Raw genomic sequence first — 25,480 nt, forward strand, 5'->3', positions numbered from 1 at the left:
CCCAAGCCAGAAATATTAACAGTTACTCATCTTGTATTGGCTGAACCAAACATAGCTTAACCTCAGTGTCGACTTATTCTTTCACTTTCTTTTATTCAAAAGTACGTATCCACATGACATTCAGATTTTCAGCAGTTTAGAAAAGGTATTCCGAAATAAAAAAAGACTTTTGATTTTTTTTCTGAAAAAAATTTTTTTTTTAAATTTTTCGGATTAAATACAAATAAGTCTGAGTTTTCCTGTTATCCGAATATCTCATAAAATTATTTCATCCACGAATATTTTTGTCCATAAATGTTTAAAAAAAAAAATAATAAAAAACCCACCCACCATTCATAAAAAAAAAGATCCTTTTATTTTTTATTTTTCGTTTTTGGTCGTAAAAATTAAAATGTATCACTGAGCAGTGGTCAAACTTGGTGAGCGACTACATTCTGAGTCTGTTCTATCAATGGCGGCGAGTCCACCATGATTGGTTCATGAATATGGTAAAGTGACGATGTCCCCTGCCCTTTTAAGTAAGGCGACTGGTCCACCTGTCTGGAGTAAGGTAGGTGGGTGTTGTCAACTTCTTTGGAGTATGGACTTTCATCGGCTTGTTTCGAGTACGGCAAATTCTCTACCTGTTTTGAATATGGAATCTGTTCAACCTGCTGAGAATTTTCAGAGTTTGGCTCCGAGTTGGGGATGATCGGCTGAGACACTGGAATCGGATTCCTCATATCTTGTCTGTGGCTTCCCCGCGCATAGGTACCATAAGGATTTCCATCCATCATGATGGGTTTTGCATTCGGCCATTCTCGGCAGTTCATGGCTGGGCTGGCGTTGGGTTTGTATAGGCACCGTGGAAGTGTGTTTGTATCGAATGTTTGATGCGCTGGTTTCATATGAGGACTGTGGATATGGTATGTCATCGAAGGATTCGGCTTGCAGTGTAATGTTGAATTCATATCTGTTGGGGAGAAATAAAAAAAGAAATTCATGAGTCTCTTTTGTTTTATGCATTATTGGGAAAAAATTCTAGAAAGTCATATCTGAAATCTAAAATAAAAAATTAGCTGATATTGCATTGCATGCAATAACGACACAGGGAGAAAATTCCAGAGCTCATAACTTGTTGAATGATGACTGATAGTATCGTAGTACCAAATTATAACACTATTTTTCATGCACTGGCAGCATCAGATACCTTGCTTGTGGAATGAGGGTTAGGTGTGGTTGCGAGTGTTGACACTTGGCCAAAAAAATCTAATATGCCGAGAGGGATGATAGAATATGTTCTTGTTGAGATATCGTAGGGAAAAATTTATTTTGCAATGCGAAAAATAGATATTTGCAGACACAAAGTCTGGATTGACATGCACGGAAATATCGGCAGTAAAACATGTGTCTTATGCCAAACAAGAGACCACCTTGCAGGTGATAACTGTGTGTTTATATATATATATATATATATATATATATATATACACACACACACACATTCTCTCTCTCTCTTTTGTCATCCAAGTTATTATATATATATATATATATATATATATATATATATATATATATATATATATACTAGCAAGCCACCCAGCATTGGCCAGTCGTAAAATACGCTTAAATATGATACTTTGGTTAATGCAGATTTCGTATTTATTATTGTATCATATTGGATCCAATATATAGTAATGATTTGAAAAGTTAAAAAAAAAAGAAAATGACTCGTGCACCACCAACGAGAATTGAAACCAAAACTTTTAGCTTACGATTTACTTTTTCTTTTGACATTAATGCCTGAGCTATAAAGACATGTTTGATGCAAGGCTAAAAATTAAAACATGAACCAATAGCTATTACGTTACACATGCATATTCGTACTGCTGTCGTTTGACCATCACTTGGTAAATTCCAGTTAAAAAATGCTTTAGAATAATTTATATATCTATAAAAGTGAGAATGTGAGTGTGAGGACAACTCTCAACCTAGATACTCAACAAATTTTTGATCTACAGACTTGAAATTTGGTATATAGGGTATTCAGAAATGTGGAAAACTTTTTAATTGGTTTTCATCAATAAAAAAAGAGCAGCTAAGGGGTAAAAATTGAAAAATTGATACTTGAGGGGGGGGGCATTAGATTTTTATTTGTTTGTCAATTGTTTCACGACTGCGTGTACGCAAATTGTTCACATGACTGCTTCCTTACATTAAGAATAAGTAGGTTTGAAAACACGTTTTTAAACTCCTGGCAAGCTGGCCTAACGGTTATCGTACTTGACTCATTATCTTTAGGTTTTGGTTTTGATCTTAGCTTTTTTTTTTCTTACTTACAAGAATTGAACTGTTTAGAAAAAACATAATACTCGCATGCACATGTCTCAGTTACTTTCCGTTTGTTTTTCTTTACTTAATTTTTTTTTAAAGGAATTCAACGTTACGTTTAATACCGGGCAACGCCAAGTACATTTGCTAGTTATATAAAAACGCAGGGTGAATGATTAATGACAATTAATACTCATGTGAAGAGTAGAAAGTAGACTTGGGGTTTACTATCGGCAATCCCCTAACACTTGCTTCCCTCATTTTGTCCTGTAGATCTCATACAACTGTCAATAATTTCCTTCACTCTCTAACTATGCCTATAACTATGCCTATAACTATGCCTATAACTATGCTTATAACTATGCCTCTAACTATGCCTATAACTATGCTTATAACTATGCCTATAACTATGCCCCTAACTATGCCTCTAACTATGCCTCTAACTATGCCTATAACTATGCCTATAACTATGCCTCTAACTATGCTTATAACTATGCCTATAACTAAACGAAAGTTCCATGAGCAAAGTTTCTTTCCTAGAACTGCCTGCCTGTGGAACAATACCATAAGGTTGCTTCCCAGCTGACTGCAACATGGTTTACTATTTAATTACCTGAAATTCTTATTGAGATGCGTAATTTGTATTATTTATTCATTTATTTATTTGCGGACTATTATCCACATCTTTTAGTTGTTGTTTCACGATGTTTCGGCCAACTGTTCCTCTGGACTTCGTCAGGTGGTTAACCACGATGGGATAGGAATGCAGAATCTTCTAACTGCATCCTCATGTGGTAAGACGACAACAACTATGGAAGGCAGTAATTGCTGAGGATGCAGTTAGAAGATTCTGAGTTCCTATCCTACCGCGGTTAACCATCTGACGAAGGCCAGAGGAATAGTTGGCCGAAACGTCGTGAAACAAGAACTAAGAAAGATGAGGATAATAGTCTGCAATACAATAAATGGATATATAACATAGTAGCTTTAAAATCTAATGTAAATAAGTTCCTGTTGAGTCATCCTCTTAAATAATTGAACCCTATCCAAATTCTGCTAATGCAGATCATGTTGTCTCACCATTTCCCTAACACTTATTAACCCTTATACTAGAGTGACCTCCAGTCCTTGAATAGCGGTGATCCCCCACTCCCCCAAATAAAAAAAAAAAAATCCCATGAGCGATGTTTCTGAGAAAGAATTGTTGTTTTCTGCATATCAATAATTTCCCCCACTCTTTATCTGTGCCTAAACCTAAATGTAGATTCCATGGACAAAGTTTCTTTCTTAGAACTGCACGCCTGTGAAACTCTCTTATGTTTTCCTGCTTTCCAACTGACTACAATTTGGTTGTCCTCAAGTCCAATGTAAACAAATTCTTGATGAGCCATTCCCCTTAAGTAATCCAATTTACCAAATTTACACTACTAACGATTGCTACAATATTTTCCTATTGACTTCCGTACACTCATTAACCCTTATCCTCGAGTGGCCTCCGGGTCTTGATAAGTGGTGACTCCTTTGAAAATATATATGTATGTACTCTCCGCTTATCTCGGCATTTGTTTCCAGTCGTCTTGTACACGCACTTCACTTGCCACTGGTATTTAACAATGTTGACCCAGGAGAGGTGTGGTTGGAGATTGCACACCGCCTGCCACAAAAATTTCACGCACAGGCACCCCTACGTGGGTATCCATTGTCTGTCAAAGACTGAAGGAGCCCGTCGTTATATAAATATAACAATGGATCTTAGGTTTACTTTCGAGAACCTTGCGCATATACTCACATACACACACGTGGGAAGGAAAGAAGAAATAAATTATAAGACTACTTTTCAAATCGAAATGGAATTCATCTCCTGCTTGAAAGAGCTTGTTTACTTCTTGGCCTTCGGGACAAGATCAAAGTGTAGTATCTGTTCCGGCAGATGCTGCACTTAAGATAATTTGTACCAGTCAATGGAGGGGAAACCCTCTATACTGGGACAATTATTATTTTTGGTAACCAGAGTGCCCCCTTTTTGCCTACTTTTAGGGGAGCTGGTTTTAACCTCACATTAAAAACGGCCTTGTGCCTAATTTGCTCAGTGGGGGAGCAAATAAATACCATCTCCTGCTTGAAAGAGGTGACAAATGACGTACCCCCCCCCAATACTGTCATCAGTCATTTTAGTGTTGAGGCCATTTCTGTGCAAAATAGTCGCAGTGAGTGATGTTCATATTATTTATACGGTGTCAGTACACAATTATTCAACCATTGGAAACCATTGGGAATTTTTAGGAGTTGCCAAATTTTAATGAAATATTTCGTATCGCATTGGTTGGAATATCACAATATATGGAGAATATCCTCGTGATTTTATGTCACTTCTCTCCCCCCCCCATCTCTCATTTTATCATTCCTCCACCCTTCTCTCTTTTATCTATCTCTCCCTCCTTCCTTCTCTTTCTTTTCTCTCCCCTTTTCTCTTTTCTCTACTCTGCCTCTTTTTCTCTTCTCTCTCTACCCCCCCCTCTTCATTCTGTCATTTTCTCTTTCTCCCTCCTTTCTTCTATTCTCTCTCTACCCCCTCTCTCTCTCTATCTCTTTCACTTCTCTAGCTCTCCATTTCTTTACCTCCCTCTTTCTTTTTCCAATACAGGGTGACACACCCCCTCCAAAAAAAAAAAAAAAAAAAAAAAAAAAAAACGGGCCCCAACTCTAATTAGGCCCTGTTCCTTAGTGTTTTGTCTGAATGAAATGAAACTTTGGTCATAACTAGTTTATTATATTCAAAACATCACATCAAAACACTAGGGTCTTTGGCCTTTTTTTCTCTGTTCTACAGCATATGTTCTAGATGGCATCCATTTAGCTTTTGTTTTTTTTTTGGGGGGGGGGGTAACCCTGTATATATGTGAAATGAATGTGGAAAGAAATCCTCCATAATAAAAAGTCAACAGTTGGTGCTTTTTTTTTTTTTTTTTAAATAATAAACAATTATTAGTGATTTTAAACAATATATATAGAATTTTGTTTATATTATAAACAATATAAATAAAACACTTTATAATTTGAAACAATTTAAACCTTTTAAAATTTTAATGTTAGACAAGAGAAACAGCTTTTGTTTTTTTTGTTTTTTGTAATTATGAAAGAAATATTGTTCGTAGACATTTTTCAATATATACACTTAAAAGAAAATAAAATTGGAGAAATTAGTCAAAAACAATTTATTATTTTTGTGACCTATTTTCGTGTAACAATAAAACAAAATATTTATCATTAGTTATAACTGTTTAAAGTACACACACACATTTTCAATATATATGCCCAACAGAGAATACAATTGGGGAAATATGTCAAAAACAAATTATTTTGCTTTGTGACCTATTTGCATTCAAAAATAAAAACAAAACATTTTTTTACAAAGGAATCACCACTTATCAAGGCACAGAGGCCACTCCAGGATAAGAGTTAAAGAGGGCACAAAATAGACTTTGTGGCTTAGTGGGGGATGCTCCTTTCTCTACCCTGCAACCTCTCTCCCACAGAAGAGACGTTGCGAGCCTATCCTTGTTTTATCGTTATTTCCATGGCAGGTGATCGTCTGAACTCCAATCTCTGGTCCCCCCTCGCCAATCTTTCACAAAAAACACCCGTCTAGCTGAATCCACAGTGAAAAATTTCCCCCACTCTTTATCTGTGCCTAAATCAAAACGTAGATTCCATGAAACAAAGCTTCTTTCTTAGAACTGCATGCCTGTAGAACTCTGTTCCGTCTGCCTGCTTCCCACCTGACTACAACCTGGATGTCTTCAAGTCCAAGGTTAACAAATTCCTAATGAACCGCCCCCTTAAGTAAACACTTAATTAAATCTCCACACTAACGTACTGTACTTGCAATAACCCTTATCCCTGAGTGGCTTCCGGGCCTTGATAAGTGGTGACCACCGTGTAAAAAAAAAAAGTCAAAGAGATAATATCATAGTAATCGTTAGAAGTGTAAATTTGGTAAATTGGATTACTTAAAGGGAACGGCTCATCAAGAACTTGTTTACATTGGACTTGAAGACGAGCATATTGTAATCAGCTGGAAAGTAGGCAACGGAAGAGAGTTCTACAGGTGTGCAGTTCTAAGAAAGAAGCTTTCTTCATGTTCTACGTTTAGGTTTAGGCACAGATAAAGAGGTGCCCGTTCACGTACATAACCCTGACAAACCTGCTTAGCAACAAAATCACACCTCTTCACTGTTGAGGTCCTCAAATGCCAGAAAGCTTTCTACTCTTGATAGTTTCTTCCCTCGAACAGCTAGACGTTGGAATTCCCTTCCTGCTACCTGCTTCCCTGACTGCACTAATATACAGTAGTTTAAATGTAATGTAAACTAATATCTTGTTAATCTTTCCTAGGTATGGTCCCAAATAGTAGCCCCTTACGTAAAAATGGCGATATGCCTTGTTAAGGCTGAACGTGAGTAAAATATTTTCCACAACCCTCACTTTTTCCATTTCTAGACCCAACAACAACAAACTTTACATTTCATGAGAGCGCTAAAACCATATTTGGTGTGAACTTGAAAAAAAAAAAAAAAAAGAAATTAATATTTATAACCAAATATTATTTGAAGTGGATATCACTATTTTCAGCAGAACCTGATAATTTTCTTATAATCAACATTGAATTACTGCCTGTTGACTGCTTAAAAATCTATTGAAATCTGCCGTCGACAAATGAAATGTTTTTTTAGTCATAATCACTTGAACCACAAGAGACCAATTATGAAAGGCAGGTTAATATAATAAAACTTCAAATCAAATCTTCAAGGATTAATATCAGTTTTAGTTTCAGTTTCCTGTCTGACCAGGAATAATCATATGAAGACGGATTTTGAATCTGTAAGATTTGATTTCAATGAATTTTTTTTTTTTTTTTTTTTGAAGCGGATGGGAATATTTTAATAACGGACATCCCGTTATTATTTTTATTATAAAAAAAAAAGGCTGAATTTCCTTTTTGAATTTTTCAGTGATTTGAGCGACACATAAGAATTTTCTTGTTTTTCATTCTTTCTATCATCAGGTCTTTTTGCTTTGCTTACCGCCTTGATTGTATCTTGATTTGAAACTCCCTCGGTCTTCGTCTCCTCCCCTCTATCAGTCTCAGTTTTCTCCCTTCTCTCACTCTCCATTTGCTCCTCTCTCTCTCTGTCTGCTCCCCTCTCTCGCTCTCCGTCTCCTCTCTCGCTCTCTGTTTTCTCCCCTCTCTCCATCTTCTCCCCGCTCTCGCTCGCTGTTTTCTCAGTTCTCTCGCTCTCCATTTTCACCCTTCCTCAGTCTCTGACTTCTCCTCTTCTTCGCTTTTCATCTCCCCCCCCCCTCTTGGTCTCCATCTTCTTTCCTTTCTTGCTCTCCATCTTCTCCCCTCTCTCGCTCTCCATTTTCACCCTTCCTCAGTCTCTGACTTCTCCTCTTCTTCGCGTTTCATCCCCCCCTCTCTTGGTCTTCATCTTCTCCCCTCTCTCGCTCTCCATCTTCTCTCCCCGCTCTTTCTCTCCGTCTTCTCCCCTCCCCCAGTCTCATGTATGCATGTTTCCTCCCGTCTCAGATACAATTAACTACCTTCTCTCTTCAGTTATCCTTATTATTTTTTCTTTCTCCTTTAAGAATCATCAGTTCTTGTCTTTGTCAATTATCTCCCCTGTCTATCGATATTAATATACCCAGGAAGTACACAAACCCAAACTCTCTCATCACATCTGATGACCTGACACGTATTGACACTCAGGGTTCTTATACAAACTTTACTCAACTTAATTTTAATTAAATCATTTTTCTTGCCTCTCGGCAAAATCCTGAATGACATGTTTTCTTTGTATTTTTTTTCATGTCTACAACTTTCCAATCATGACCGACAAACTAGAATTTTCCAGGTTTGTTGCACAATAGGTTTGGAGAAGAGATTTTTGTGTATTTGTTTAGAAAAACAACAGAAAATTAATTAAAACTGATATTTAATGTTGCTTTTCAAGTCTCTGATCTCAAAGAACTTTTTTTTAATTAAAATTATGTGAACATCTTAGATTTGAATCAAATAATTATTTCGAGTTTTAATAATAAAAAAAAAAGACTATAAAGTGTTCATCCCATGCAACGATGAAGACCGTCTGCTCATCCAAGGAGTGATGGATGTCATGCGCTGGGAGTTTGTTTAAAATGAAGCTGGTTTGTGAAGAGCCAACCTCACTCTCTCGTCCCAACCAGCCTGATCCAGTAGCAGGACAGGATCGAGAGAGCTGGAGACCAGGTTAGATGCAGGAGTTGCCGTAAGTGTCGACGTCCTCTTACATACATTTGTGACAAAAATTGAAACCAGTGTACAGACATATAGACACTCTGTACCAGAAAACCAAAATGGACATTTTTTTAAAAAAATAATTTAAAACAATTGACTAAACAACAGTTTATAAAAGTAGCCATTTTTATTTTATTACTAGCATTTCAGGCCGGCGTTGTCCGGGTGTTTGGAAGCGTATGTTGAGCAACAAAAAAAAAAGTGGTAGTAGGAAGGCAAAGGAGGAAAAGAACGGGGAAAAAAACCATAAGTTTACGACCACCGCTAAACCGGAAGTGACGTAGGTTTAAATTAAGGCTGGACAATCGAAAGGAGAGAATGACTTTCGAAAAATACCGGCGAAAAAAGCGACCCCCCTCTGTAGAAAAGTGACTAGTTGAAGGTGAAGATATTAATGTTTTTTAGCCAATTTTTCGATATTTGTCGTCTGAAAGGTCGGACTTAAAAACGATACTGATCTTGTAAAAATCCGTCGCCTCTGTCGGACGTTGTAGGCAGACATGCAAACATACATCTATATTTTTATAAAGTAATAGTGTTCGTGTGTTTCCGTCTGTGTGTACAGCTCTCCATCATCAACGAAATATAAAGGAGGTAAGAGGGTAGATCTCTCCTGGTAGAGAAACATTAGAACCCATTTTAGGATGTTTCTGTTATAGGAGACATAAGAATCTATGCCTAATTTCTTTATGTACTATTCTACAAACCACCCCCATATCGAATGACTTATGCTCATTTGCATATCACATTATATTAAATCTCTTTAACTAATTACCTCGACCTTATTACATATTGGAAATATTCTAATCATTTCAACTGTACTATTTACAAAATCTATTTAACATTTAATTATTTAATATATTTTCATTTAATTTTATATTCGATTTATTTCACTTTACGTATATTATCAAAACAATTCATTGGCGAGGAAAGCTTTATGTTTTGGGATTGTATTGAAAATGTAATGGAAATTTCAATTTCGTTCCGTTTTAATCTTTTATATTTTACTTGCCAATATAATTGAAAGAATACAATTCAACTATCGTAATTTTATATAAATAAACAAAAACAAATATTTTAAAATAAAACTTTATTAAAAAAGAAATAATTTTATTTTTAAATGAAAAAAATCAATTTAGTAAAATAATTGTATTAAACACCCCCAGCCTTGTCAGCAAACCTGTAAACCTATAAAAGTTAACATTTCGAATGTAAACAGTGATTTTTCGATTTTGTTAGCGCTTGCCGCAATTAAAGACAATTAAAACGGAACTAACTTTATTTCCATTCTAGTTTTAAAACAACCCCCAAAACATAACGCTCTCTTCCAGTTATAGCCAATTTTTTTTTTAATTAAATAAAACAGGTCAAAATAAACAGATAAGCGCATTTTCTTTTACATTTTTCTTACAACCATTGTCATTTAACCAACTGCAGGATATCGTTACTTTTGTGGGGTTGTTTTGAAAATGGCACGGAGATTATAATTTCGTTCCAATTTAATCTTTCTGGTCGAGCCTATTTCGAAAGCCTGTCTTATCATAGATTTGAACTACAAATAATTTATTACATTTTGATTATTACTATCTTAAGACTTAAAGCTTATATTTATTTCATTTTTCTATTTATATATTGAATTAGTTATTTCCAGTCTTATTTAGACTTAGTGCTTTCTTTAAACCGGATGAACCTTTTATAAAAATATGAGTTTAACGTAAAGAACACGAACAAGGTTTTATTCAACTGAATTTCTTCCAGTTTACTAACAAAATATATAAATTTAAAAGAGATATAAATAATAAAATAAAAAGGTTATGTAATTTAAAAGAAATACACGTACTCACAAAAGCAGAACTTTTTTTACACATTTTTTTCTTTAAAACCATAACAATGAGACTAACAATTACCTAGATCTTAGTAATTATTTGTTTTAATAGAACTGTTTTAATTGTACTGTTTACTTAGTTAACCTAAGTTGGTTTTACATTTATTTTACATTTACTTTTTTTTTTAATTATTACTTTTAGACTGTGACGTTTACACCCGGAAGTAATGAGTCACACGTAGGTCGCTTTTATTCATTCCTTTTGGTCAAGATCAAAGTGTAGTATCTGTTCTTCAGATGCTGCACTTCATTTTCTTGTTCTCTTTCGGTGGAGGAGAAATCCTTCACGACTGAGACAATTTTTATTTTTGTACCTTTTCTCCACGTTAAAAAACGACCCTGGTGTCTAACTCTGTCCCGTGGGGAGGCATAGTAAATAGGTACAATATAATTGTTTATAATTGTACTATTCAGAAATATTATTTATAGTTCGTCCATTTCAGTTAGTATACATTTCCTTTACGCTTAATTAATTTACAATCATTAATATCGTTAAACAATTCCGTTTAAAACCGAAATTATGCCACCCAAACGAAGTAGAAACGAAAGTGAGGAAGAAAGAATGGAAAGATTGGAAGCTAATAGACTAAGAGTTGCTGCAATTCGCTCCAATGAAAACAATTCAGATAGAGAAAGACGTCTAGAACTTAACAGGATACGTCAAAGAGAAAGGAGAGCAAGACTGTCAGATTTGGAAAGAGAAACCCAACGTGAAGCTGACAGAACTAGACATGCTGTAAGGCGGTTAAATTCATCACAAGATGAAATTCAAGAAAGGCAAAGATATGCACTGGAAAGAGAAGCAATATTACGATCGAATGAATTATATGAGGTAAGTAGACGTACACAAGGTCAGTTGAGAGTGGCTCAACGACATCAGAATGAATCGGAAACCCAACGAAGCTTTCGCCTATACCAAGGGCAACAACGAGAGGCTGCATGGAGAGAGAGTATGACTTTGCCCCAGCAATTGACAGAAAACGAGGCAGCTAGACAACGAATGACTGCTTTGAGACACCATGAAATAGAACACTGCAATAGAAAAGGATTGCTCTACAACAAAAATGACTCTCTCACTACAGCTGATATAGGAAAAATGGACAAAGTATGTCAACATTGCTCAGCTGTAAAATTTAAAGGAGAAACCCCTGGTTGTTGTTGTTCTTCTGGCAAAGTTGTGCTTGATAGCTTTCCACCACTGCCTCAGTTGCTTCAAGATTTGCTCTCCGGCAATGGTCCCATCTCTAAAGATTTTCTGCAAAATCTACGCAGTTATAACAATTGTTTTGCAATGACATCATTTGGTCACAAAATTGCGGCAGTACATGGGTGGAATCCTTCTTTTAGAATTCGAGGCTAGGTTTGCCACCAGATTGGGAGTCTTTTACCACCTGAAGATGAAACAGCAAAGTTTATTCAAGTCTACTTCTTGGATAGTCTGGAAGAGGAACTACATAATCGGGGACGTGACAGTAGACTCAATAGAGACATTCTCCAAAGTCTGACTGAATTTTTACATGAGAACAACAGCTTTATTTGTCAGCTGAAAACAACAAAGGAGAGGATTGAAGAAGAACACTTGGTAGAACATAAAGTTGTCATAAGGGAAGACCGAAGGCCGCAAGAAGAGCATCCACGGCGATTCAATGCTCCAACAACAACGTATGAGATTGGAATATTAATGGAGAATGAACCAACAGCTAACCGGGATATTGTCTTGCGTTTTAGAAATGATACATTAAAATGGATCTCCGAACTACATCCCCTCTACGATACTTTAATGTACCCGTTAATGTACCCCTATGGTTCTCCATCTTACAACATCTACATGAAGGCATCCAATGGGCGAAAAGTTACCCAACAGCAATTTTATTCGTACCATTTAATGACTCGGCCTGGAAACTATTTTCTCTGGTACCGAAGGCTATTTCAACAATGGCTGGTGGATGTGTACTGCAAGATTGAAACAGAACGTTTACAGTTCCTGAGGCGTGAGCAACAGACCCTGAGAGCTGACAATTATAGCAACTTGAGAGATTCAATTCTTAGGGAGGATGGGAATCCAGAACAGTTTGGTCAACGAGTTGTACTTCCGGCAACTTATACAGGAGGCCCTCGATACATGTTTGAGCGTCAAAGTGATGCCATGGCATATGTTCGGCGAATGGGCCAAGCCGACCTCTTCATCACGTTCACAACAAATCCAAAGTGGACAGAAATTACAGAAAATTGTCTTCAAGGGTAAGACCCTCAGGATCGTCCAGATATTGTTGCCAGGGTTTTCAGGCAGAAGCTAAAAAAGTTACTTGAATTTATTAAGAAGGGAGGATTTGGCAGATTGAGGGCTTTCCTGTACAGTATTGAATATCAAAAAAGAGGACTGCCGCATGCACACATCCTCACCTGGCAGGCCCCAGAGGACAAACTTCTACCAGAAAAGATGGATCTCTGCATATCTGCAGAGATCCCTGACAAAGAGGAAGATCCTGATCTTCATGCTAAAGTGATGGCACATATGGTGCATGGACCTTGTGGACCATTTAATCCAAATTGTCCATGTATGATTGACAACAAATGTTCCAAAAAATACCCAAAAGAATTTCTTCAGTGTACCGAGCAAGGCCAAGACTCTTACCCCAAGTACAGGCGAAGAAAACCAGAAGATGGAGGCCAGACTGGTACAATAAGGATGAAGAGAAATGGTCGGTATGTTAATCAAGAAATAACAAACCAGTGGATTGTTCCGTACAACAAGGTCCTCCTTCAGCAGTTCAACGCTCACATTAACGTAGAAATTTGCAGCTTGATCCAAAGCATCAAATATGTCCTCAAATACGTGAATAAAGGATGCGATCAAGCAGTGTTTGAACTACAAAGAACTGATGGAGCAGCTAACCAACAAGGCCAAGTACAAAGTCACATTGTGGATGAGATCCAGCAGTTCCAGAATGCAAGGTATGTCGGCAGTTCAGAGGCGGCCTGGAGGATATTGGAACATCCCATCCATGAACATTTCCCCCCAATTGTACAACTTTCTGTTCATCTTGAAAATGGGCAGCGTGTCATGTTCTCAGCTGATACTGCTCTGGAACGAGCCCAAGGTCCACCGCCTGCCACAACTTTGACAGCATTTTTTCAACTCTGCCATGAGGATGACTTTGCAAGGGGTCTCAAATACGTAGAAGTCCCTGAGTTTTACACTTGGAACAAATCGACAAAGAAATGGATGAGAAGAATGCGTGGGGTACAAGTTGAAGGTACTGAAAATGATGATGTATGGAAGGCACCATGCATTGGGAGAATCTACACGATTAGTCCAAAAGCAGGGGAGTGTTATTTCTTACGCCTGTTGCTCAATGAGGTTGCTGGTCCAACTTCATTTCAAAATTTGCGAGCATACAATGGTCAGGTGTTTGAAACATACAGAGCAGCGTGCCTTGCTCGAGGCCTTCTAGAAAATGACCATCACTTGCATCAAGCAGTAGGAGAGGCAAGTGCCACTCAATCACCTTCAAATTTGCGAAGCCTATTTGTGATAATTTTAACAGCCTGTGAGCCAAGAAATCCTCTTGAGATCTGGATGGCTTTTCGTGATGTAATATCTGAAGACATTCTTCACAGATACAGGCAAGAAGTTAACAATCCAGAAGCAGATTTTAATGAGGACATCTACAATAAAACTCTTTGTCTAATTGAAGAAAAAGTTCTCCTTATGTGCGGTCAACCATTGGCAAGCTATGGATTACCTGCACCAACGCAAGGGAGAGATGAAAGACTCGCGAGAGAGTATCAACGTGAAGTTACTTATAATCTTGAAGAACTTTCCCTACAAGCAGAAAATATGCAAGAAAAACTGACCGATTCTCAAAGAGAAGTTTACAATTCATTCATGGCAATGTTGGAAGCACAAGGTGAAATGAACAAAAACATGATGTTTCTTGATGCTCCAGGTGGTACGGGCAAGACTTTTGTAATCAATTTGATCCTTGCAAAGATTAGATCCATGAGAAAGATTGTGCTTGCAACAGCATCCAGTGGCATTGCTGCTACTCTACTACAAGGTGGCCGCACTCTTCACAGCACTTTTAAAGTACCCTTGGATACTCATCGAATGGATCAGCCAGTTTGCAAAATTACTGGTAACTCAGCCTTGGCAAATGTAATTAGAGACACCTCTGCAATCATTGTAGACGAAGCCCCAATGACGCACAAGAGTGCTTATGAAGCAATTGACCGAACACTGCAAGACATCACAGGAAACAAGAATCCCATGGGTGGCATTCCAACCTTATTTTGCGGTGATTTCCGTCAAATCCTCCCAGTGGTTAAAAATGGCACAAGGGCTAACATTGTCAATGCAAGTTTGAAACAATCCTATCTCTGGAGGCACGTTATAGTGAAGAGACTGACTACTAATATGAGAGCCTATATCTCTGATAACACAGCTGCAGCAGACTTCTCAAAATTGCTTCTCCAAATCGGTAATGGTCAGTTTCCTATCACTTCTTCACCTGACACAATTAAGATTCCAACTGCGCTTGGTAAATGTGTCGGTAATCAGAAGCAACTGAAAGACAAAGTGTACCCAGACCTGCAAAACAATGGAAAATCACCGGATTGGCTTGCTGAGAGGGCTATTATTTCGCCATTAAACAGCAATGTGAATCATTTGAACAATTCAATAATGGATGAATTTCCAGGAGACACAAAGCAATACAAGTCAGTTGATTCGGCTACTAATGAATATGAAGCTGTTCACTACCCTGTGGAGTTTTTAAACTCTTTGGAGATATCTGGAATGCCTCCACACATTTTAAATCTCAAAATTGGATCGCCAATCATGATTCTTCGATCCTTGGAACCGCCAAAAACAACAAACGGAACCAGATGTGTTATCACCAGATTGCACACCAATGTACTTGAGGCCACCATTTCCTGTGGTCCCTACAAAGGCGAAACCGTTCTACTGCCAAGGATCCCCTTAGTTCCATCGGACTCAGAACTTCCATTTAAATTCCGGAGACTCCAATTTCCTGTGAAGGTGTGTTTTGCAATGAGCATAAACAAAAGTCAAGGTCAGACATTTAACACCATTGGCGTAGACTTGACATCAGACTGCTTCAGTCACGGTATGTTCTACGTCTCCATCAGCCGGACAGGAAGTTCAGAAAAACTCTACATTCTGGCTCCAAATCAAAGCAGCAGAAATGTAGTTTACCCTGAGGCTCTTCAGTGAAAAGTTCGAGAAATGGATATGAGGAAAAACTGACATGATCTGATTGTGGTAAGTTTTTAGTATTGAATGTGCAAGATAAAATTTAAGCAAGAGTTGAAAATTACTTCAATGAAAAATTTACTATGTAACATCAAGTAACCTTCCTTTTTGATGAAAATGTCTTGTGAAGTTCCTGATTGAATTTCAGTCACTACAAGAGGTAGTTAAAATGTTAATCACCTTATGCAATCGTTGCTCTTACAACATCAACTTACTGGAAAGGTGCCCACAGATTTTGGTACCCGAGTGTGCAACAAAGCTCCGTGCGAAGCACGGGTATCTTTGCTAGTACATTTATATATTGGTAACTCAAATTTCCGACCCAAACCGATTAAAAAGCTTCCCTGTCTCTGAATACCCTTTATGTCAAATTTAAAATGTTTAGACCAGAAATTGTCTGAGTAATTTGGTAGAGACCGAAGCGGTCAATTTTTTTAAAACTTTGACCCCTATTATGACCCCCTTAATATTTATTGTTTTTGGCTCAAATTAAGTTATTAAGTTAGATCCATTCTCAAGGAACCTATATCTAAAATTTCAAGTGTTTAGACCCAAAATTATCGGAGGAGTTTGGTAGAGTTCTCAAAGGTCAAATCGTTAAACTTTGACCCCTTAACAGCCAAATTTCCGGCCGAAAACCAATTACAAAGATTTTCCCAAATCTCAGTACCCTGTATATCAAATTTCGAGTCTGTAGACTGAAAATTGACAGAGTTATTGCGCAGGGAAATTTACACACACACACACACGCGTTCACTTTTATAGATATATAGATTTACTTCCTGTCACTGTCATTAGGCTGACACTATTTCAGGAGCGACCGATTTTTATGACGGACCCTGTTGGAGTTAAGAAGAGAATAGAAGCATTTCGGAGTTTTGTTTTGCAGTGTGCATTGCATTCTTCCCTCAAAGGTTTTAGAATTGCACCAAAATTTTATGATTGGGGTCAAATTTTCCAACCGGCAATACTTATCCATATGACTCTAAGGACCCAATAGTTTACAAAGGGTAAATATAATGATTATATTTTCTCAAAATCATTCAATTATTCAGAAACTTTGTACCAGTAAACCACAATTCTCTCTTTTTATTCTTTTTTGAATAAATCATAATGTTGAATATTGCGGTTTGACTTTTATTGAAAACAATCGACTCGACGACAGCTTATAAAAAGTAGCCATTTTGATTTTATTGTTGAGGTCACTGTTATTAGGCTGACACTATTGTCAGCAGACATGTTTCAGAAGCGACCGATTTTTATGATCGACTCTGTTGGAATTAAGAAGGGAATAGGAGGTTTTTGGGGTTTTTATTTTTTTATTTTAATGTTTTGTTTTGCAGGTATGTATCGCGTTCTTTCCTCCATTTTTGTTCCGGCTTCTGCAAATTTGTCCTTTTCCCACCTGAGTCACTGGAAAATTTTTATTTTATTGTGATTTTTAAAAACCCTTTTTGTTTTGATAAAGAAGTTTTGTTTGTTTTTAATTAAAACAGCTTTAGTGATCTTGAATTTGATGTATTTTTCTGTTTTCTTTTCTTTGGGTTTTCTTCCTTTTCTTTTTTCCTTTGCCTTTTTTTCCTTTTCTTTTCCTTTTGATAAAAACAATTAAAAATACGTCATAATATAAAATTTTGGTCTGAAAGCAAATTGAGATTTCTATATTTTTTTAACCGTTGCAAACACTATTTGACTATCCATAAATCGCTCCTAGTGTGATAAACTCATAGCCAATCTCCAAAACTAACTAAAATATATCGATCTCCATTGTCCAGTCCTTTGTCCTAAAATAACTGCCACACCTTGTTTAACGATCCTATTTTAGTTCCCGTTATTGCCATATATTGACCAACAATCCCACCTCAGTTTTCTTTTGTGTTCCTTTGGTTTCCGTACAGACATATTCCTTCTTTTTTTTTTTTTGTTATATTACTATGTGATCCCTATTTTTACATGTAGATTTGAAAATACTGTTAAATGAAAGATTTTTAAAGTTTGAAATTTTCTGAAACACATCAAAAGTTCATGAATATGAATGGCTAATCATAAAGAAAGTTGCAATAAAGATGAATTTCATATCATACAATGCACACAATCAACATTATCACAAGAAATTGAAAACTTCTTTGACGAATCCCATCAAACTTTGGTATTTAAAACTGCATCTTTTTTGTCGCAATTTAGTTTCTTTTATAGTCAAACTAGCCTGGGTGCTCAGCGTTGCCCGGGTGTTTGGAGGTGTGTGTTGAGCAAAAAAGTTGTAGTAGGTAGGCAGGCAGACTCGAACCCGTACCGCAAAGAAGGAAAAGAAAGTGAAAAAAAAAACAAAAAAAAAAATGTAACACATTAGCTGTTGCACTAATCACCAAACCGGAAGTGTCGTAAGTTTAAATTAAGGTTAGATAATCAAAAAGAGGCGATGACTTTCGAAAATATCGGCGAAAAAAGCGACCCATCTATGTAGAAAATTGTTCAGTTGAGGGTGAAGGAATTAATGTTTTGGGCCAATTTTTCGATATTATTTGTCGTCCGAAGGATCGAGCTTCAAAATGATACCAGCCTTGTGAAAATCCGTCGCCTCTGTTGAAAGTTTTTGCGAGCCATACAAACATGCATACGTACATTTAAATAGATGAGATTTATATTATAGATTAATAATTTTCACGATCTTCCTAAGCAATTGCAACCAATTTCAGCCAAGTCCAAATTAAAAGAAAGATACCAAAAATGCAAGTGCTGGGAAGGAGGCAGGAAGTCATTCTTTGACAGAAATAAGTCTCCCTCTATATCACTTCATGAATCATTCGAAGTACAATAACAAAAGAGAAGGGAATAAAATTCAGCGAAATAGCAACAATAAAATAATATTCTTATGATTTAGCAGAAATTAACCTTTACCTCTCTCTCTCACTCTCTCTCTCTCTCTATATATATATATATATATATATGCTCCTATAAATTTGTTGTTCTTTTGTGTATTGATATTCATATTAAAAACCCTTTTTTTCTATTAGTATTTATTTGCTTTCCCACAAAAGCAAAATGTGACACAGGGTCGTTGTTAATGTGAGGTTAAACCAGCTCCCCAAAAAGAAGGCAAAAGGGGCACTTTGGTAGAAACCAAAAAAAATAATAATTGTCTCAGTATAGAGAGTTTCTCCTCCATTGACCGAGACAAATTACCTTAAGAGTAGCATTGGAACAGATGGTATTTATTTGCTCCCCCACCAAGCAAATTAGGCACAAGGCCGATTTTTAATGTGAGGAGTGAAGGGAGGGGGAAGGGGAAAAGGGGACCAGCTCCCGAGAGGTGGGAAATGGGAGCTGGTTAAAGGTCAGGCATGTGGGGTTGCCCCCACATCTGGTCTTTGCTAGTAATAGCTAGACATAGCTTGCAGTATCTGCCGGAACAGATGGTATTTATTTGCTCCCCCACCGAGCAAATTAGGCACAAGGCCGATTTTTAATGTGAGGAGTGAAGGGAGGGGGAAGGGGAAAAGGGGACCAGCTCCCGAGAGGTGGGAAATGGGAGCTGGTTAAAGGTCAGGCATGTGGGGTTGCCCCCACATCTGGTCTTTGCTAGTCATAGCTTGCAGTATCTGCCGGAACAGATGGTATTTATTTGCTCCCCCACCAAGCAAATTAGGCACAAGGCCGATTTTTAATGTGAGGAGTGAAGGGAGGGGGAAGGGAAAAAGGGGACCAGCTCCCGAGAGGTGGGAAATGGGAGCTGGTTAAAGGTCAGGCATGTGGGGTTGCCCCCACATCTGGTCTTTGCTAGTCATAGCTAGTCATAGCTTGCAGTATCTGCCGGAACAGATGGTATTTATTTGCTCCCCCACCGAGCAAATTAGGCACAAGGCCGATTTTTAATGTGAGGAGTGAAGGGAGGGGGAAGGGGAAAAGGGGACCAGCTCCCGAGAGGTGGGAAATGGGAGCTGGTTAAAGGTCAAACATATGGGGTTGCCCCCACATCTGGTCTTTGCTAGTCATAACTAGTCATAGCTTGCAGCATCTGCCGGAACAGATACTACACTTTGATCTTGGTCCGAAGACAAAGAACAACAGAAAAAAGGCCGTTTTTCTATTTATTTAGTTATTTCTTTACTTGCCCACTGAGCAAATTAGGCACAAGGCCGTTTTTTAATGTGGAGAGTGAGGGGAGGAGGACCAGTCTCCCCTCCCCCGAGAGGGAACTGAATAGTGACAATTGGTATGAAGGGTTTCCTTCTACATTAACTAAAACTGATTGCTTAAGAGCAATGGTCTGATATGTGGGGTTGCCCCCACATATAACTTTGATTGCAATATCTGCCAGAACAGATACTGCACTTTGATAACAGAAAAAAGATCTTGGTCTTCTGGTCAAGAAGAAAAAAAGGCAAACCTTTTTCTGTTTATTTAAAAAGAAAATACAACTTTATTATAGGTGGGTCGTTGAATTGCATTCATCTGCAAAAAGATCTAGCTAATTTGCATATTCGTTTAAACATTTATTTTAATTAATTCTCAATTATTTTTTTTTCGGTTTCAGCTGCTTAACGTGTTCGGAAGATGGCTGCATAAAGTTGTTGAAGTTTGGATCATGAACTTGATAAATACCAATGTAAAATCGCAAAATCTCACCTGTCATCTCCTCGATGTGCCCCGTATCTCCTTCGCTCCATCCATGTCCACTGTCCGTATGGTATGACACCATGTCGCTGTGACAGTCAGGGACCATAAATGTCCGTTCGCCTCTTTCTTCATTCAAACGATCGCCTTCAATTTCCTGTAAAGAAGAAAAATAAACTCCAATGAATAATTGTAGCAATTATGTTTCTTAAAGCTAACAGATATCTAAAATGCAAATATAAGCAACTTATTGAAGAAGAAAAAACCTGCTTATAACATTCATTCATTCATTCATTCACGTGGTGTCCTGCCTGGTACAGGGCTCTGTCGGTGGGGCATTAGAATACGCCGACTGCCCCCCTGAAGAGGGTAAAAGTCTCTCAATGGGGGTCCTGGATATGACCTTAAACTATATCCAGTGGTGAGGCCCCAGCTTGTGGGCTTTGGGGAGTGTGGAGCCACCCTTTAATTACCATTGCTCCCAGGTCCACTCTGACCCGGAGTGGTAGTACCTGTTAGGGTCCCAACTATGGGTTAAATAGAAACCGACGTGAAAACAACAAATATATTCTATTAAAAAAATTTTTCTTAAATCTTTGGATTCGGCATTAAATAACCCGAACACGGTTGATATGCCATAAAACAAAAACAACCAACCAACAACCTGCCTGGTACAGGCTTTGACAGCTATGGCTCTCCATCTGTCTATATCCCTCGGGGCATTCATGAATTCATTGTTGCTTATAATTTTTGATGTTACCCAGGTGTTCAGACTGTCAACGTATGTTTTTCACTATCGTCCTTTGCTTCTTCTACCCGCGATCTTTCCTTTCAAGTTAATCTGTTCTATTCCGCCTTTTCTGTCAACATGGTCCATGAATCTCATTTGTCTTTTTCGTACTGTTCTTATCAGAGACGTTTCATTGTTTGCCATTTCTAATACTCCTTGGTTTGTTTTCTCTATATAAATAAAATGAACTCATTTTTTCCCGTGGGATTTTGACATTAATAGGATTAAAAATCAAGATATTTCATGCAAATATGATATGCACAAACGGCAGAACAATATCTGAGGTGTGTTATAGGCTTATTATTTCTCAAATTCCTCGATAATCTTAGATTTCTATACTTTTTCTGCCGAGAAGTCACGGCCAAAATCGGTTAAGATCAATGGAAGTGGTAAAATATTTTCTCTCTAATAAATTCCTCCTCCCCCTGCCACCACTTAACACCGTTTGGGGATCGTTCACAAGGAACAGTTGAGAAGAGAACACCAGTTTGGCTTCGTAGTTCTTTCATGTGAAGTTATTTAAAATCACTAAACTAAGCTGCAGTGCTCTGTGGCGTAGTGGTTAGCGTGCTGGACAATTCACATATTTTCACGTTCGCGCCGACCTACCGTAGTCGTTTTTTTGTTGTTTTTTTTCCTAAACAACTGGAATGGACTTTTCTTGGTGGCCGAACTGTTAACGTTGCAGATGTTTTTTTTTTTTGTTTTTTTTCACACTTTATTTTCCTACTTTTACTCATGACTCCGGGTTTGATCCTTCCTACTTACCTACCATAACATTTTTTAAACCCCCCCCCCCGTCCCGGAAACAAACACTCGGGCAACGCCGGGTATCCCCGCTAGTCTTTTAATATAATGGCTTGATTTTAAATGTTGGAATGAGACGGCAAGTTGCATAGATATTTAGGGATGAATTCCGCACCGTTTTGGGGGTTTTACTTTAGGGTGTTTTGAAATAGAAGTATTTTTAGAATGAGCCAGATTCAGAGAAATATTTTCAGTGAAAAACGTTTGCATGTTTTTGTTTTTTTTTTTACACGGTGGTTACCACTTATCAAGGCCCGGAAGCCACTCAGGGATAAGGGTTATTGCAAGTACAGTACGTTAGTGTGGAGATTTAATGAAGTGTTTACTTAAGAGGGCGATTCATTAGGAATTTGTTAACGTTGGACTTGAAGACATCCAAGTTGTAGTCAGGTGGGAAGTTCTGGCTGAAGCTTTTTTAACACTATAATTGGGATGCCGTCAGGGCCAGTTGCTTTACTGGAATCAAGGTTCTTGATTAGCTTGGCGACCTCATGCACAGATATTTGTATGTTACCTAGCGTGTTCTGTGTTATAGGAGGAAATATGGGGAGTTGATGGCCTTCGTCGCATAGGGTAGAATTAGTTGCAAAGTTCTTTGCAAATAGTTTGGCCTTGTCTGATGCTGACGAGATGACCTCTGGTCCATTGATAATGGTTGGGATAGAACGCACACTTCTGTTCAGGATCCTATTTTTTTATTTGCCAAAACTGGTGGGAACCAAGCCGCCGATCAGCTACTTTGGATTTATAGGTTTTATAATCATATGTCAGAAAATGAGAGACATTGTTAATACGATAAACAAAAAAAAACAATGAGTTAAGAAAGCATATATTCACAAAAGTGATAATTTATATATGCTTTAAATGGAAGGTTTAGAGCAATAGGAAAACATAGGATGTTCGTGAATATTTTCAGAGTTCTTATAAAAACAAGGGGGTTCATTAGCTGAGACATTAAAAAGAAGTCTGGATTGATTAATTAAAAGCTGTGAGTTTCAGAGGTCAGGAAAACCGTTATAAAAACTTTTCTGCTCATTTAAATGAATTATAATTCATTGAAAGTTGTTTTAAAGAGTCAGTATTCATTTGTTTTTGTATTAGTAAAATATTTCAATGTGTGTCTGTGTATTCGTTAATGTATGTGTGTGTGTGTGTGTGTGTGTGTGTGTGTGTGTGTGTGTGTGTGTGTGTGTGAGTACAGGAAGATGTTGCAGAGATGGACGTTCACAGAGGGGAGCCCAGCGACACTGATCCACAGACTTGGCTCAACTTGGCTTCACTGGTTTTTTGAAGAAAAATTTGGCTTTTAAAGGATTTAGGTAATTCCCAGAAAGACCATTTCAAATAAATTCAGCAAGCTTTCTGATTGGTCCGAAATATAATTATTTGTTTTTATCTAGGATAGTGTATGTGCAGTCAACATGCGTACAAACGTGTTTATCCATTTTGATTCTGTATGTCGATGAGTAAACATCAACTACTACAGATATCACAAAGGCTACAAGTAAAAAAAAAAATCATGTATGTGAATCACTGGCCCAATGAATGGTCAAGGAGAACCTTCTTCAAATATATTGATACCCTAAGGAAGAACCCCAGGTGAAATAGCATATTGCTCGAGACAAGCTGCTTTCTATTAAGAAAATATTCTTCACTCGCCAGGGTATCTTAAGTATATGGCCCTGTGAATTTTGTTTTAAACTTCAATGTTTCAGTAAGGACCCGTGGCATAGTGGATACAGTACTTGGTTAAATTCAGTTGTAAAGTTACACTCTTCTAGAGGCTGATGGTTCAATTTTCACTACAGGCAATACTCAAGATACAATTGTCAATTACTTAGGACTTCAACCCAGTGTTGGCTGACAGAACAAGAAAATGCTACCTCTGTGGATTAAATAAATTGTTTTGTTAGAAATTCTGTGCAGATTCCTGATTTCCACAAAGGTTTCTGAGTTCAACAAGGTACACCTGAAGAAAGTTGGAGGTTACACCGACCGAAACGTTGTGAAAATGACACTCAATATGAGAACAGTAGTCTGAAGATTCCGAATAATGCGTTTAAAGTTTAAACTTTGCATTTTAAATTTTGAAAATATACATCAACACATAATGAAATTTGAAAAGTGTTTTCTTTGTTTTTTCATGGAAATATTTCTTTACAGAAATAACTAACAGTAAAAATCTCTCTTTCTCTCTTTATATATATATATATATATATAAAGTGAAAGTGTCTGTCTGTCTGTGTACATTTCCATACACAATAGCTCTGTCAATTTTCAGTCTAGATACTTGAAATTTTATATACAGGGTACTGAGATTTCCAAAACTCTTTGTAATCCGTTTTCGGCCAGAAATTTGGCTGTGAAGGGGTCAAAGTTCAACGATTTGTCCTTTCAAAACTCTAGAAAACTCCTCCGCCAATTTTGGGTATAAACACTTGAAATTTTAGATATAGGTTCCTTTGACATGGATCTAACTTAATAACTTGATTTGAGCCCAAAATAATAAATGTTAAGGGGTCATAATAGGGGTTAAAGTTAAAAAAATTGACCGCTTTTTTTTTTGTTGTTGTTTTTGCTCAACATACACCTCCAAACACCTGGGCAACGCCGGGCTGAAATGCTAGTTTTATATAAATTAAAAAAAAAAATTCAATTAAATTTAAATAAACGTTTTCTTTTTTACAAATACTCAACTGAATGTTGTTTTTTTTTTAATTTTTTTTTTTAACGTACTCTTTATAACCTGGTTGAATTAATTCTTTCAGTCGTAAATAAATGAATATAACGGCATAAAGTGGGAATTGATTCAAACACGTCTTGTACGTATTAGTTCAGTATCTGGGTAGATGCCAGATACCTCTAGATTGCAACAGTCCATTGAGTATGCCGCCATCAGTCTAAAAAAATGGAGGATTTCTTTTGTTGTCATAAACACACTTTTTTCAAGCACTATGGATAATAATCAAGGTAAGTTTATGAAATACAAAAATTCTCACTATTGGAGTTCATAATTTTTCCAGTTTGAAGACAATCATAGTATCATTACCCCTTAAATTAACAATAATTATGTTTTCAAAATATCTACATCATAATTCAGGTCATAAAGGGTTAAAGAAAACGTGTACTTGTCTAAAAGTAGGACTTCTTCAAGAGAAATTTAGTATTTTTATTTTATAAACGTCTTGAGTATTTAAAAAAAAAATATTGCAATTGAATGCAACTGGCTGGAAAGTAATATAGCAAGTTCATATATTCAAGATACACCAGCAAGTGCGGAACACTTTTTAAAGAGGAAAAAGTTTGTCTCTGGTGATATGCCAATTTGCTGAAACCAGGGCACAGATATGGACCAAAAAAATAATGTCCATTCTTCTGTGAGCATGAAGCATCCCCATCCCTACGTTTTCAGAAACCCTCCTTCGTGGCGCAAAAGCAATTGCTTAAGAACAGAAATAAAGT

At 37.2% G+C, this 25,480-nt stretch overlaps 1 protein-coding gene across 4 annotated transcripts in view; it reads right to left on the reverse strand.

Annotated features, from left to right (window-relative positions):
* Positions 1–85: 85 nt before the first annotated feature.
* The window catches only part of LOC145242646 (protocadherin gamma-A4-like), a 237,888-nt gene continuing 212,493 nt past the window's right edge, over positions 86–25,480 (reverse strand). For all 4 annotated transcript variants that reach the window (XM_080105768.1, XM_080105766.1, XM_080105767.1 and 1 more), the window contains 2 exons: positions 20,434–20,578; positions 86–952 (listed from right to left, as the gene is read on the reverse strand). In XM_080105768.1, coding sequence (XP_079961894.1) covers positions 411–952; positions 20,434–20,578 — 687 coding nt within the window. In that variant the 3' untranslated portion in view covers positions 86–410. The remainder of the gene's footprint in view (positions 953–20,433; positions 20,579–25,480) is intronic.

Source organism: Euprymna scolopes, chromosome 21, assembly GCF_053919585.1.
Source record: "Euprymna scolopes isolate OS-2025 chromosome 21, ASM5391958v1, whole genome shotgun sequence".
NCBI classification, from domain to species: domain Eukaryota; kingdom Metazoa; phylum Mollusca; class Cephalopoda; order Sepiida; family Sepiolidae; genus Euprymna; species Euprymna scolopes.